The sequence below is a fragment of the Stenella coeruleoalba genome (genome assembly GCF_951394435.1).
Source record: "Stenella coeruleoalba genome assembly, chromosome: 11".
NCBI lineage: Eukaryota > Metazoa > Chordata > Mammalia > Artiodactyla > Delphinidae > Stenella > Stenella coeruleoalba.
The window spans coordinates 69,456,842-69,471,544 of record NC_137157.1 but is presented as its reverse complement, the minus strand read 5'-3'; the positions used below and the strand labels follow the sequence as shown (position 1 = coordinate 69,471,544).

The 14,703-nt window shown below is 43.8% G+C and overlaps 1 protein-coding gene across 5 annotated transcripts in view; it reads right to left on the bottom strand.

Moving 5' to 3' along the window:
• Positions 1-338: 338 nt before the first annotated feature.
• The window catches only part of PRICKLE1 (prickle planar cell polarity protein 1), a 109,392-nt gene continuing 95,027 nt past the window's right edge, over positions 339-14,703 (bottom strand). For 4 of the 5 annotated variants that reach the window (XM_079936096.1, XM_079936100.1, XM_079936099.1 and 1 more), the window contains 7 exons: positions 12,961-13,146; positions 11,174-11,287; positions 10,368-10,505; positions 9,386-9,589; positions 7,911-8,097; positions 6,060-6,923; positions 339-4,030 (listed from right to left, as the gene is read on the bottom strand). In XM_079936096.1, the coding sequence (XP_079792222.1) occupies positions 3,168-4,030; positions 6,060-6,923; positions 7,911-8,097; positions 9,386-9,589; positions 10,368-10,505; positions 11,174-11,287; positions 12,961-13,095 (2,505 nt within the window). In that variant the 5' untranslated portion in view covers positions 13,096-13,146 and the 3' untranslated portion in view covers positions 339-3,167. The remainder of the gene's footprint in view (positions 4,031-6,059; positions 6,924-7,910; positions 8,098-9,385; positions 9,590-10,367; positions 10,506-11,173; positions 11,288-12,960; positions 13,147-14,703) is intronic. The other variant, XM_079936098.1, reaches the window with a different exon arrangement.

Sequence of the window (14,703 nt, the reverse complement as noted above, 5' to 3'; positions counted from 1 at the left end):
ACCCTTTTAGGATGGCCCGTGCTTTGTATTCTAAAGTGAGAGGGGTTAGACAGCAAATCTCTCCCTGCACTTCTGGTACTTTTTATTTAACTCAGGAACTGGAAAGCAGAGTGCCAAGAAGAGCAAGTGCATACACAAGGTGAATCATTTTCTTTTACTGAGTGCTGAAAGGAGTTCCCATTGACGTTTTATCAGTATCCCTACGCGGGCTGTAAGCAAAATGTTCTCCAGTTTGGTCTGAAGTGAGGAAAATGCAATCATTAGGGTTCTGCTTCACCCAGGTAGAGATTAGAGGCAGTGTTTTAATATTTGATACTTACCTTGGGACCAAATTTTAGAGTTTAGTGACTGACTAGACACTTTGTTAACTAAATCTATATGAACACTTTATAGCAACCGTAGGCCTAGTTTTCTAGCCTAATTCTTTACAGAACTGCAAGGTAGCTGCTTCCCTTTCTTCCTTTGTAGATAGTCTTCTTTGTTATTGCTATTAACCAAGATTTAAAATCTTTAAAGGGTACATTATTATTATGAATAACTATTTCTGCATTCCCTTAAAACCTTTGGCAATCTATATGACCCTTATATAAGGAAATGAAAAGATGAATAGAGTGATTATTGCCAGAAGCAAAAGCAACTATGACTTGAAAGCTAGAGGACCGTGACTTCAGCTTATACCTGCCTTTCTCCAGGTGAAGTAAGGCTGAATATTACCTGTTTACTATTTGTTATCCATCCTTTCCAAGCAACAGTCTTTTCTAAAAGGATGCCCACTGTTTGCAGCATAGGTTCTGAAAAGGTCTTCAAAAATCAGGAAGTCTGCTCCTGTGTCACGTGAGACTCTGAGGGAAGAAGCACTCGCATACGTTGTAAATGTAGAGCAGGAGATGGCCTTCTGGAGGAAAACTGGTGATAACCCTGGTCCCAGGAACTGTGCTGCTCAGAATTTATGTGCATATGTGCCAGTGCAGGATAAGATGTCTATGAGGAAATTCAAGCCCATCACTAAAGGACTGGTGACATAAATTATGGTATATCCAAAAGTAGACTATTAAGCAGTCATTGCGAGAACAGAATGAGGCAGACCTATCTGCACTAATGTGGAATGTCCACATGTAAAGTGAAAAAGGCAAGTCTAAGCCGGTCTAGTGTGCTGCCATTTTTAAAAGATACATGAATGTAAATATGGTTTGAACATCTGAAGGATACACTAGCAATGGATAACAGTGGTTACTTCTAGGGAGGGGAACTGAGGGGTGGAGAGGGGAAAGGAGATTCCTCACTGTTTTTGTTGTTTTTTAACCACGTGTATGCATTATTTTTTTGCTGCTATGTTTTTAAAATGAACCAGACAAGGGAAATGGTGATACGGTTATTGAGGAAAGAGCTCTCCCCTCACTGGTGTGTTTCTGAAGGGCCTCTGTCTAGATACCAAACCTTGCCCTATCCAGGGGTGGGTATAGTGGATGCTGTCGAGCACTGGTTTTCCTATTGGATTCAGGTCTGCCCTCCCAAGGCCTAACAGCTTTTCCCCATACCAGTAAATACGGACAGCTTTGCTTCTGTACCTCAACTTCTATTTTGTGCCGACTGGTAGGGCAAGTGGACACGCAGGAGTCAAATGTTGGTCTGTTAATGGTAGGAGAACGGCAAGGTAAATCAAAGGAGCAGAATGGATCCAGTGATCTGGATATGTGTGCAGAGATCTGTGTTCAGAAAGGTAGTTTGTTATTTATTAAGCATTTATTAAATACCTTCCTAAAGTTCTGAGATACCACTGGGACATTGAGTTAGGACTGAAACATATGTGCAAGAATGGCTCATACCAAAATATTAGCTCATCAGTTCAAATCCAACGTAATTCTCCCTTGAAATAGAACCACATATTAACTTGAAGTAACCAGTAATACAGCATCCTCTAAAGATTTTAAAAGAAAAACATAACCAGAAGGCCCGGTTTTCAAAACTGCTGCTAAAGGCCAACAAATTAGCTGGAAAGGAGGGATGAAAAGGAATAAATCTACAAAGTACTCTGCCACAGAAAGCAGATCCTTGTAGTTTTTTTTGGTCTCTTTCCATGAGATAATCACTACCTTGCTGAAAATGGGAAAGGCAACCCCTGCCCATCCCAAAGGGGAAAAAAAGTATTCACCCAAACAGCTTCTACTTGTTTTTACCATATATTCCAGGTGTACGTGTATGTGTAGGGGTTTTTTTTTGTTTGTTTGTTTTTACATTTATACAGTTTACATTGCTTGACCCATAAATAACACTTGTAAGATTAATAGGGCCATAGTTTTAAAGAGTATTTACATAGCCCCACCATGCATACAGAGCCTTTTTAATATTGAAAAAAAAAAAGGGAACTTTCCATCACTAGGCAATATAAATTTGACCATCTAAACTTATAAACCCTGACTAAAATACAAGCAATCATTTCATCCATAAATGCTGTTTCTGGTTCCCTAACAAATCTAGCACTGCAGTGTAACAAACATCTTACATTTCAGGGATACAAAAATATCAGCTTTAAAATCTGAACTGTACAGTATATACATTAATATTTGCACCGTTAAATTAGGAATACACTTAAGTCTATGAAATACTACATTATAAATAGCAATGTTCTTTTCGATCTCTAGCTGGAGCTAATACAATATAATGTTTACCTGGCTAATGAGAGTTGGAAGGGGACGACGTGGCCTCGCATGATGGGACGCACAGTGTTGGCTGGGTCACATGACTACGTGCATGCCACACAACAGGACAGACTGTCAGGACCTGGGCCAACCTGGCGCAGATAAAGGACAAACACTAGTGCTTTACAAAGGTGGCTCAAGTTCTCCATTGTCTAAAATCGACACCCCCATCCAGTCACCTCTCAACAGGTTCTTGAGGCTCTCTTGAGGGTTGGAGATCAAAGCAGCTGTATCAAACTGTGATGCACCCAACAGGCACGAGAGGTCACGTCCACCTGGCACCATCCAAGGAGGGTAAATGGAGAAATCACACCTTCCAAAGGTTAATCTGACACTGTAAACAGCAGTCGGGGTCTCATTTACATGGGCAAAGCACTTTAATCTATTTTAGCAACTTTCCTATGGAAGAAAAAAGATTCGATGTAAGATGGTTAATGGCTAAGCTTAACCATCTCCACAGCTACTCGGTTAAGAAATGATACAGTTTTTGCCCTTGTGTCCCTTTTTCTTCTTGGATTTAGTTGTCCTCTGGCCAAACTGAGGAGTGGGGAGTGCGGAAGTTGGACTAGAAAGGTCGTCTGTATAGTATGCATATCTCTGCGGCCGGGGCTGAGGAATTGGTTGTCCAAGAAAGTATCCTTCTTCTTCTGAGTCGGAGGAGGAAGAGGTGGTGGAGGAGCACCAAGAGCTGTCGTCCTCCCCGTGGAGCCCCAGGAATCGAGGGCCCCCCGGGCTCCGCAGGGTGTAGCTGGAAGCGGCACGGGCGTACTGCCCATAGAGCTCAGCGTTCCGCACGTAGGCCTGGATCTCCCGCGCGCTCTTACTCTGGATAAACTTCTCATAGTTATCAGGGGCGTAAAGCCGCAGCCTGTCCTTGGGAGAGTATTTTCTTTCTGTAACAAGGTTCAGAGCATTGTCCGAGCGGGACTTCCTACTTCTTCTGCGGCGATGGTGATGAGACCGGGGTCCCCTTTCTTCAAAATGGTACACCCGTCTCCGAGTTCTCTCGCTCATCGGTGGCTGCCGGATTTCGATGTTCTCATAGCTTCCGTTGTCAATGACATCATCCGAAAACTTGACCTGCTGTGGCCTGGACTGAGACTTGGACCTTCGGAGCACTGGCAGGTGGACTGGTTTCTCCTCAGGCAGGATTTTTTCTGGACACAACTCTGAACTGAGACTCTTCAAGGACTCTGTGCTCCTGTGCAGCATGGAAGAGTTCAAAGTCCCCATATTGCTCATTTTCTCACAATCTTCTGCCTCTATTTCCTCGAAGTTTTGCAGAGAATATAACGATGGCCTTGGCTTGCTTTCTCCATCCACCGAAGCCCCTAAAAGAAAAGCCAAGACAAGATGTGATTCTCAGTAATCCTGACACTCTGACAGTTCTTACCAACAAGCTTCTGAAAGGAAGCATTTCAAAGTGAAGTCTCTCAAACCTCAGTATCTGATTAATGATCACTAGGCAAAACCAACATACTATAATATACACTTAATTGACAAGAGGTATGAATTTTGTTATTGAAACAAAGGGCCCAGCATCTCCTACGAGCCCAGCCGTTTTGGAGCCAAACGTGAGTTACAGCCCATGGGATGAGCACCAACTTGAAAAGCTCTTCGTAAGAGTCCTGTCGTTAGCTTATTGGTACGACACATAGAAGCTTCTGTCTCTCAACCCATTAAAGTCAGATTGCTTCATCTGAACGTCTCTGAACGCAGTCCTTCCCTTTGCTGTCACACGACTAACATTATGGTCCTCTTCCTATAGCCAGACTAGTCTTATACCTGGTTGTGCAGCGCAAGGGCCACATCCAGCCCACAGCCTATTTGTGGATAGAGTTTCACTGGGACACGGCTACACCTAGTTGCTCCCATGCTATCTATGGTTTCTTCCACAATGACAGAGTTAAGTAGTTGCAACAAAGACTGTAAGGCCCCAAAAGTACTCTCTAGCCCTTGACGGAAGAAGTCTGCCAAACCCCTGACCTAGACCTTCATCCAGTCTTCTGCCCCTTCAACCCATAAACTAATAATGCCACTTCCCTATTAATCTCATTTTAAAACTTTTCTCAAAACCAATATTGCACTCCTTGTTATAACAGGGCTCAGGCAAGTTAAGAGAAATGGATGTAACCCAGACAGCTGCAAGGAACAACAGGAAGTGGTGTGAACTGTTGTCAAATGGAGGCTACACAGCTTCCTACTTTCTAAAGAAAGCCTGTTTTTCAGCCCATCATTGTCAAGAAACGTCAGCACCAGCACGACGTATACCAAATGTTGTCTATTTTTGATATTAACTGTTAAAACACCTGTCATAGGGCCTAGCAACAGGAGGTGCTTAATATTTAGTCTTGCCCACCATTCCTCAGGTCCCCTTTATTGTAGGCCTTAACATTGACAAGCCTGACCAAAGCCAGGGGAGTAGCCGTCTTATCCCTCCTTGCCCGGTACCTGGCACAGGGTCCCTCCTGGCGGCGGGCAGCTGCTCAAGCCTTTCCTGCCTATGTTACAATGTAACATAACCTTTATGAAAGGACTGAATGTCGCTCCTTGGACTGTAAAACTAGCCAAGTGACAGCAGTATTTCTGTATCCAAAAACTTACTGCAAATGTAAGATTCAGGAGGGCTGGGTTCCAGGTTCAATCTTGTCTTTAAACACCTATGTAAAGTTGGCATTTAGCCTCTCGGCACCACTTGCGGTATCTTAGTTCCCCGACCAGGGATTGAACCCTGGCAGTGAAAGCACCGAGTCCTAACCACTGGACCACCGGGGAATTCCCTAGCCTCTTGGAAATTCAAGTTTCGTCATTTGTAAAATGCAATAATATCCACTCTATCAGGTCATTTTAAGGACGAAACATAGATAACTGACATGAATGTGTTTTGAAAATTATTTTGTGAAATTATTTTATAATCTGGGTAAAAAAAAACTTAGCTCTTTTTGAGCTGTCTGTCACCACAGGGCAATTTAGGAAAATACAAAAAATGTTCTGTGCTTATAGAGTACACATGTTGATTTTAATATCTTGAAATTCACAGCATGATCCAAAGAGTCCAATATCTTTCTTCAGATACAGATGCAGACTCCATGATCCCAATAAATTCATTTCTCCTCTTCAAAGCAGGGATAATAAGACCTATCCCCAAAGACTGTACTGAAAATATATTTTATATGTATGCTCACATGTATACACGTGTTTGTTTTGCTACAGGGTTTTTGGCATTTAACTGAAACTCCTTCCTCTCCTTGGTCTACAGTTGTAAATAACATAGCCCCCGCTGGTGCTGACCTGTAATTTGTGGAATGAACTTTTTAGGGGCTCCTTTTTCAAATACCCCATAACCCCTAGATTATGTACCTGTGATATTAGACAAAGCCAAGGAATCCATAGAATCCCGAACGCTCTGCTCTGGTTTCAAGTCTGACAAACACTCCAGGGAATCTTCATACCACTGTGTTTGATCATGATTATATCCCGAAGCCCCATGGTCCAGATCCAATTCCTGGAGCCTTCGACTGCTCGCAGGGCCCGGGTGGCTGCCATAAGCAGAATCGCCCAGTCCATCTTGTGACTGTGCCCAATACATATCAGATTGGTATTTTTTACTTGCAAGGCTCTGGTTATTTTGCTTTAACTCGGTCTTATTTTTAACCATGTTATCAGATATCCAGTGCTCACTGGCTCGAATGTCCATCTCATTGGGCTGCTGCTGAAAGAGGCTTTTATCACCAAACTTGAGGAGCAGCTGCGTCATATAATCTTCATGCTCAGCCCATTCTTCAGGGTCTTCTGGGGTTTCGTGCTCTACTCTGCCTTTCCAAAATTCTTCATTGACGAAACTTGCTCCTTGCCTGGAAAGACTCAGATCATCCAGTTTCCGAGAAAGGGTGTCGTCGGCATTGCCTGAAAGGCCAGGGAACTTGTAGTTCAGAGCAGGGGACAAGAGGAGAGACTGTCGACACTGATCCGCTGACCGGCTGCTTTTGCCCATCCGGACACTTCTTCTGGAGTCTCTGGATCGAGCCGACTGGAACGCAGAGTCCGAAGAATCCGAGGCATGGACGTCTTCACCGAGGCTGCATGTCTTTGAGCAATAAATCTGACCTTGTTTGGGAAGGAAGGGGCATCCCAACAGAGAGGTTTTGCACTGGGCGCAGGAAAAGCAGGCCTCTGTAGCGTGCCAGTGCCGCCCGTCGTAGGTCATCTGCGCATGGTCCACACCTGTTTCAAAAAAGGATCCAGTAACAGGTCACAGTTCCATCTTGAAACAAAGGCAGAAGAAACAGAAAAGACAGACTGTGGGCATGAGGGAACGCTTGGGGGTGATGGGACTGTTCCAGATCTTGACAAGGCTGTGAGTTACACAGGGGCAATTAATTCCCATTATTTGCAGATTCCATATTTACAAACTTGCCTACGCGCTAAATATTTTGTAGTTCAAAAATCAATACTCAAAAAAAAAAAAATCAATACTCACAGAGCTTTCAAGGTCATTTGTGGACATGTGCAAGGTGGCAAAAAATTTTGAGTCAAGTGATGCGTGTGTGTGTGTGTGTGTGTGTGTGTGTGTGTGTGTGTTCCAGCTGGGGTCAAAGGGCACTACTGCACTCACACCTGCGGCCGATTTAGGGGCATTTTTTCGCATTTTTTGTGCTTTCTGTGGGTGGTTTTGCTGTTTAAAATGGCCCAAGCATAGAGCTGAAATGCTGTCTAGTGTTCCTAAGCGCAAGGAGGCCTTGGAGAAGCAATCCATGTGTTAGAGAAGCTTTGTTCAGGCAGGAGTTACAGTGCTGTTGGCTGTGAGTTCAATGTTAATGAATCAACAACATATATTAAATAAGGTATCTTTAAACCTAAACATACACAAAACAAGATTATATATTGATTGGTTGATGACAATGTTGCGACCAGAGGCTCACAGGAACCTAACCCACTGTATCCCTAGGACCAGTGGCTCAGTGTGGGGTAATTCAGTGTCCACGGCAACTCTACAGAACACGACTAGCAGAAGTAATGAGAATCCAGTGTACACCCATTTATCAGAACTCATCAAGCTGAAACATTTAAAACCTATACATTTCACGGTATGTAAACTATCCCTCAATTAAAAAAACAAAAAAAAAAGGAAAGAAAGAAAAAAGAGTGTGGGTAATCAGAGACAGACTGATGGATAAGTGACAGAGCCAACCGGCTGGGCCACGGACGCACCAATATGCTCGCCGCAGGTCTCACAGTACTCGGCGTACAGGGACTCGAAGCAGCCGCAGCAGAACGGGCGGCCGTCCTTCATGATGTACCTCTGTCCCCCCAGGACCGTCTCGCACTCAAGGCAGCAGAAGTGTTTCATGTGCCAATGGCGACCCTCTGCTTCTGTGCACTCATCAGCAAAAATTATCTTCAGAGGAATATGAGGCCATAGGATGAAAAAAAATCATTGTGAACGATTTTAAAGGTCAAGTAACTGCACGTTTGCTGGGCAACTGACAGGCACTGGATCTTAAAGCCGCTTAGACAGTGTACTTTGTTTCTTACAGCCTTAAGCTTAACTGACTAACTTGATTTAGCTATAAAACAAAAACAGAAAGTGAAAACATTGAAAAAGAGAAACTAAGTGCATGCTTATGCTTTAAAAAACAAAACAGAATTCTACATTGGATATCATTCACTTGGTCCTATTTCTGCTCCGCAATCACACTTTGTTGGCATAATCTGGCAAAGAATACATTAACATTGAAATAATTTAGCGGTCTGTGCATCTTTTAATAAAGAAAACTCATTAAAGTGGCTGTGGAGTCAACATAGTTAGCGCTCTCTGAATGCTGGATTATGTGAACACCACTTGTGTAGATAACACTTTGTTTGACGGTGCCGTCTCCAGATTAAGGACTTTTAATTTTTTTACATTTTTGGTTTCAAAAAATTTTCAAATAGCACATCATTGAAAAAACTTAAACATATAAAAGTAAAAACTGAAAGTTTACTGTCACTGATTGAAGTAGACTAGGGAGATAATGAATAAATGCAATGAGGTTCTCTGGATGGGGTCTTGGAATAAAAAAGAGACATCAGTAGGAAAACTGAGGAAATCTAAATAAAATCTATGGTTTAGTTAATGGTATTACACCAGTGTTAACTTCTTAGTTTTGATGCATATACCATGGTTATGTGAGACGTTTTAACAATAGGGGAAGCTGGGAGAAGGGTACACAGGGACTCTCTGTATCTTTGCAACTCTTCTATAAATCTAAAATTACTTAAAAATGAAGAGCTTAAGGAAAAAAATTTCATTTCACACCACCAGCCCTCCCCTGAGTTAACATGCTCACCACTGTTAACTTAGTGTATGTCTTTACATACCATTTCTGAGTGTTTGCAAATATGTATACAATCTTGTTCTTCCCCCCTTTAACAGAAGTAAGATCAATTGCTGCATACTCTTCTTGCAACTTGCTTTTTTCTCACAGTCCATCAAGGACATGCTACTTATCAATACACAAAGACACCTGCTGCTTTCTCTTTATTAGCTGCATATTATTCCATTGTACCAACTTGAAGGGTTATCTTAAAAACGTACACACAGAGCTCAAGCAGGAGAGATCTGTATTTTGCTTAGGTGTGAACAGTGGAACATTGGCTTACTAGAAGCTTATTTTTTTCCAGTGTTAAGGGATGAACTTTTTTACCTCGTCACATGCTGAACACCGGGGTTTGAGCAGCTCAGCATGGTGCCGGCCACAGTGAATTTTTCCATCCTGATAAAAATAGATGAGGTCGACCAGCAGCTCGTTGCACGTGCAGCAGACAAAACAGGATGGGTGCCAGCATACTCCAGGGCCCGCTCGAGAGGCAAACACTGCAATTTCACCTCCATTTATTTTCAACCCACACTAAAAACAAAAGGATTTAGATCTTAAATGACCCCTTTTTAATGACTGGATTCTCAGCCTTTTCCACTTTATGCTAAATCCCAAGTTTGTCAGCGAAACTTTAATTTTTGTCCCCTCCTATTTTTTTTTTTGCAATACGCGGGCCTCTCACTGCTGTGGCCTTTCCCGTTGCGGAGCACAGGCTCCGGACGCGCAGGCTCAGCGGCCATGGCTCACGGGTCCAGCCTCCCCGCAGCACGTGGGATCTTCCAGGACCGGGGCACGAGTCCGCGTCCCCTGCATCAGCAGGCGGACTCTCAACCACTACGCCACCAGGGAAGCCCCCCCTCCTGCTGTTTAATGTTGGATTGTTCGTGATTCTCCACTGGAATGAACATGCCTCAGATTTACTACCACACTGGACTACTCCTCGGACATGCGCAGTGGTTTTCTGGAGGCGTCCTCCTGTTGGATATACTCCTACTCTGAGGACAGCCAGTAAGGAGGCCCCGAATGTCTTCATTACGCCCCTGCGTTCTTGAGCACTAGGTGCACCCCAGCACCGCACTCCAAGCCAAGACCCCACGTAAGGCCGTATTTCTCCCGATGCTTACATGCCTCCCCCATAATACACAGCAGTGTAGCCAGTTACCAACACGAATCCCCACGTAGTAAGAAGCTACGCTGCCTTTCCTTCTCTCAGTTTTTGGAGGCTTTTAGGGCCCACGCCTGTGCTGGCGCTGCCACCTACCCCCCGAGCTGATCCACGCACATCACTACTCATCCTAGAACCGGCTACCTGCTCGCACACAGCGTGCATCACTGCTCTGGACAGAAGTTTAATCGTCCCTCTTCCGAGTGCTTCTTTCTTCCGCTGAGCACTGAACACTTGCAACTCTTTTTTCTCCTCTTCACTCAAAGTCTGGCAATACCGCACCTTCACAGAAAGAAACAGAAGCACCACTCTGAAGCAAACAGCGTCCGTCACCAATTCTTTATTTCCAGAATCAAGTTTCAGGAAATAAAACAGCAAGTTCAGCTGGCCTGCCCCCGTGAATCGCCAGTTTAAAAATGACCCCATACGTTTAAAATGACCCCAAATCTTGCAGCCTCTCTAGCAAAAGGGAAATGCAATTTGAAGGAATAGTCCTTTTTTTTTTTTTTAAAGATGAAAAGTTTAATTTAAACTCTTAACAGCAGAGTCACTAAAAAAACATAAGACATGAACCTCTCTACAAAAGGTTTAAACTTGCTAATTGCCACCTTCATTCTACATTCTACAGGCACTCAAGTCCACTGCAGGCCTGAGCCACCATAAAGCACTGACTCTGGGTGAAGGGGTAGGGAGATCGCAGGAATTTGTAGGCTCCTGATAACTGGTGGGTGGCTGCAAACACTGTAAAAACCAACTTGTGTTAAGTTTATTGCACTGACACCCTTTTCTCTCCTAAAGAATGGAAAGCTGTATTCTCTGGCCCAATTTTAACTGAAGAAGGACAAAAGGGCCCTAGCCAGGGAGGAGCTGGGGTTTATGGGAGGCACCACGATGCTCAGGGTGGATTTTTTTTTTTTTTTCCCTAATTAGCCTTCTTCCTGTTATTTTACCTCATTATCATGTGGTGGCAACTGGTACAAAAGCTGTTTAATTCGGTGTTTCTCTCCAGGGCTGTTAACATAAGGAACCTTTTCCTCTGGTAAGCAAGCAAAATAGAGCTGGATCTGAGAGAGAGAGAAGAGGACGTCAGCACACAGGAAGCGGACACTTCAGCTCATTCCATCTTCGAGTTACCCTGCCCTTTAGGTACTGGCTCTGGCCTCGGACAGGATTTGGCTACTGGTAGCTAATGAGAAGAGCAGCTGAGCCAACTCAGCAGAACTGCAAACCCTCAGACAGCTAGCATCCAGCTGCTAAATTGCTCTTCAGGAATGCAATTCATAGTGACAATTAGGGGCACCATAAATTATGGACCATAAGACATGCACATTTAATGCTAGGGTCAGCCGAGAGAGTCCTAAATGAATGCTGGAAATGACCACACAGGGCTGTGTGACACTGTCCACAATCCAGCCACGACACAACACATTGGATTTGCTCTCTGAATTTTACACGTTGCAAAGACAAAAGCTGTTTTGTTACACTCTGTAAACTCTCCCTTATCAGGTTCTCTCAAGGTTCAGCTTTCTTTGCTTGCATGGGTGCTATTTTCTAAATATCTGGAGTCAGTTTCCCCAAGGAAACGGGAAGGGAGCTGTATTAACCTGTACTTAGTTCACTTGGAAAGAACTCAGTTTTTGTTTGAGATTTTTTTTTTCTTTCTGTTGTATCTAAAGGAAATCCTTAATGAGTACTGCGAAGGATACTGCAGTGCTGAGGAAAGATGAAAAGGATTGAAGGAAAAAAAAATATGAGATTAGGCAATTTGGGGCCTGTCTGCTTCAATATCTTAGTGTCTCACAAAACCTACTCACCCTAAGCTGCAAGAAGGGTTCTCATTTAAGAAGCAGTTTATCAAAACATTGCTTTCCTACCTGGAGGACCAGCTCGCCACCCTCTTCCACTGTATCAGCTGCAGGAGCTGGTATGGTTGTAAACGCTTACTGAATACTAGCTACCTGTGTGCCAGGTATTGTTCTAGACCCTGGATGAATCGGAGCTCCCATCAAAATGGGAAACACAACCATAACTCAGAAGCAATCATACGCCTAGTTGGCTCTTTTAATTTCAAACTATCTTGGCCCTTATGTCTAACACCAGCAATTTTTAATAAGTTCATCATTATAAGGATATTGGGAAGATAAAAATAGGTACACAGAATGTTCTCATCTTCCTTAAAATAACAATACAACAAAGCACAAAATGCGCTCTTTAATTTTTTTTCCAATTTACACCATGTGGTGACAGAATCTTTCACGTGCAAGGTTATCAAAGGTCAAATCCTACGCAATAACACTTCAGATGGTCTCTCACAGCTCTGTATCTCCTCTCTTCCAAAGCAAAGGCACTGCTGAGAACTGACTTGGAAACTTTCCTCTTTCCTTTGATTACCTTTTTGTTGTTACTGAAGTTTTTTAAAAAGTTAAACTCCTCCCACTCTCTCCAAAGGGACACCCCAGTCAGAAATCCACATGACAAATACATAGGCAGTACTCTGGTCTTCACTCAGTAGGGCAAAAATAGCATCCTTATAGGGCTTCTGGATCCAAGAGTACAAAAGGGATTGAAAACATCCATGGAGAAACTAAGTGTGACCTTAAAAGCAAACATTTAAAACCATCCAAAGAGTGAGGCCCAAGGACACAGCATGTCACTGTGTGGAAAAAAAAAAAAAAAACAACCCTTGAAGACCTTAAATCACATTGGAAAATAGAAAAGCAGAGGACTCGGTTCCTACCTGCTCGGGTCTGAGGCCTGGGGGGACCCAGGCGTACTCCTCCAGCGCGCAGCCCGAGTCGTCATCGGACGTGGAGCTCCGCTGGCACCCGAAGGCGAGTTTGCTCATTTTGGGCTCCATCTCCAAAGGCATCATAACAAAGTCAAACAGCCAGCTTCTCAGTCACAGGACATCAGACAGTGGCTGCTGTGGACAATATAAGACAAACCGAAGAGATGAACCCGAAGGCGTTGCTCTCACCCTCCAAGAGCTTTTACTGAATTCCCGCGTACGCACAGCGGGGCCTAGAGAGAGGGACCAAGACGCCAGTGTCACCGTCCCCAGGCCCCCGGAACTTAGAATCTAGGGCCGCGTGATTCGGAAAGAGGCCCTTTACCAGCTCAGCATTTCAGAAAATGCCATCCAAACTAGTTTACGTCCAGATGCCTTGAAAAGGTGCTTCTCTACACACTGTTCATTAGAAAGGTTCTCAAAACTGCTTTGCTGACTGCCCACAAATGAAATCCTGCGAAGCCTCGGGGGTTGTAGGAAGAAGCTGGGTTTGCGCCCCCCGCCTTGCCCACTACTGTGTGCCGTGAAAAGATGGCTCCAGTCACCCCACTTGGTTCCCTGCATTTCCTCGTCCATCTTCCCAGCGGAGCACGGCTGCCTGCACAGATTGGGTCGGCTGGGCCACACTGCTTAGGTTTCAGGTTTCCAATAAAGTTGGAGAGGCACTGAACTTCGTTTACTCATGGAGTAGAAATAGCACAGTTAAATCCTTTCACAGCACATTAAATCCGCAAGCCTTTACTATCCATGGGCTAAAGTCAGCCAGACGTTCAGTAATGAGTTCCTTCATAAGACAGTAATTGAATCCAAGCACCAGGTTAAAATAAAATCCAGCGTGGTGACAACTCGTGTTTAGCGGTGTTACTAGAAGGCTTCCACTGAAAAGCTCTGCAGTACCTACTGTCCTGCATGCTCTCAGCCTGCTGCGGGGCCCAGATTCTTAAACACTGCGCCACCAGGGTAAGTCCGGCTCTGAAAGTCTCCTCAGATGAAGGCCTATAAAGGTGTCAAGACAACAGTCCCTGACCTACAGCCCAGGAACTTTGTTATCACCATGTGTGTTCCTTCTAAGTTTCTTCCAATTCTGAAAAATCATCCCCTGTCCCCAGGCACTAAGAAGAAAAAAAGATGCAAGACTTTCAGGATCAGATGCAGCTTTTTATACCTGCCCCTTTCCCTCCACCAAAAAAAGGAAAGAAATATACAGATAATTAGCCCAACCCCATTTTAAAGCAAACAAGGCTCGGGGAAGTTAAGTGACTTGCCTAAGGTCTCACAACTGAAAACCAGAGTCTAGTCACACTGCGTGTCTGACACATCAGACTTCCAAAAACTCTTCTGCCTTAAAAAAATTCTCTCATTTGCTGCAACAAGTAGGAAAGACAGTGGAACGTAAACATTGTCAGCCTGACACTCAGTCATTTGTCAGTGACTCTCACAGTGCAACACTAGATACTTGTTGTTAGAACATGGTACCTATTAAAGCCTGTGAGTATGAAAACTGACGATTTTTCTCTGATGAATCAAAGGACACTAAAAAATTAAAATTGTAACAGTTCACAAATGCGAGGCCAAACATCCAATGGCTACAATCTTTATTAGGGAGGAGCAATGCCCAACAGTAGATATTATTCTAACTAATAAATGTAACTTTCATTCACCCCAAACAAAAAGTAAAGGTGACCTCATTTC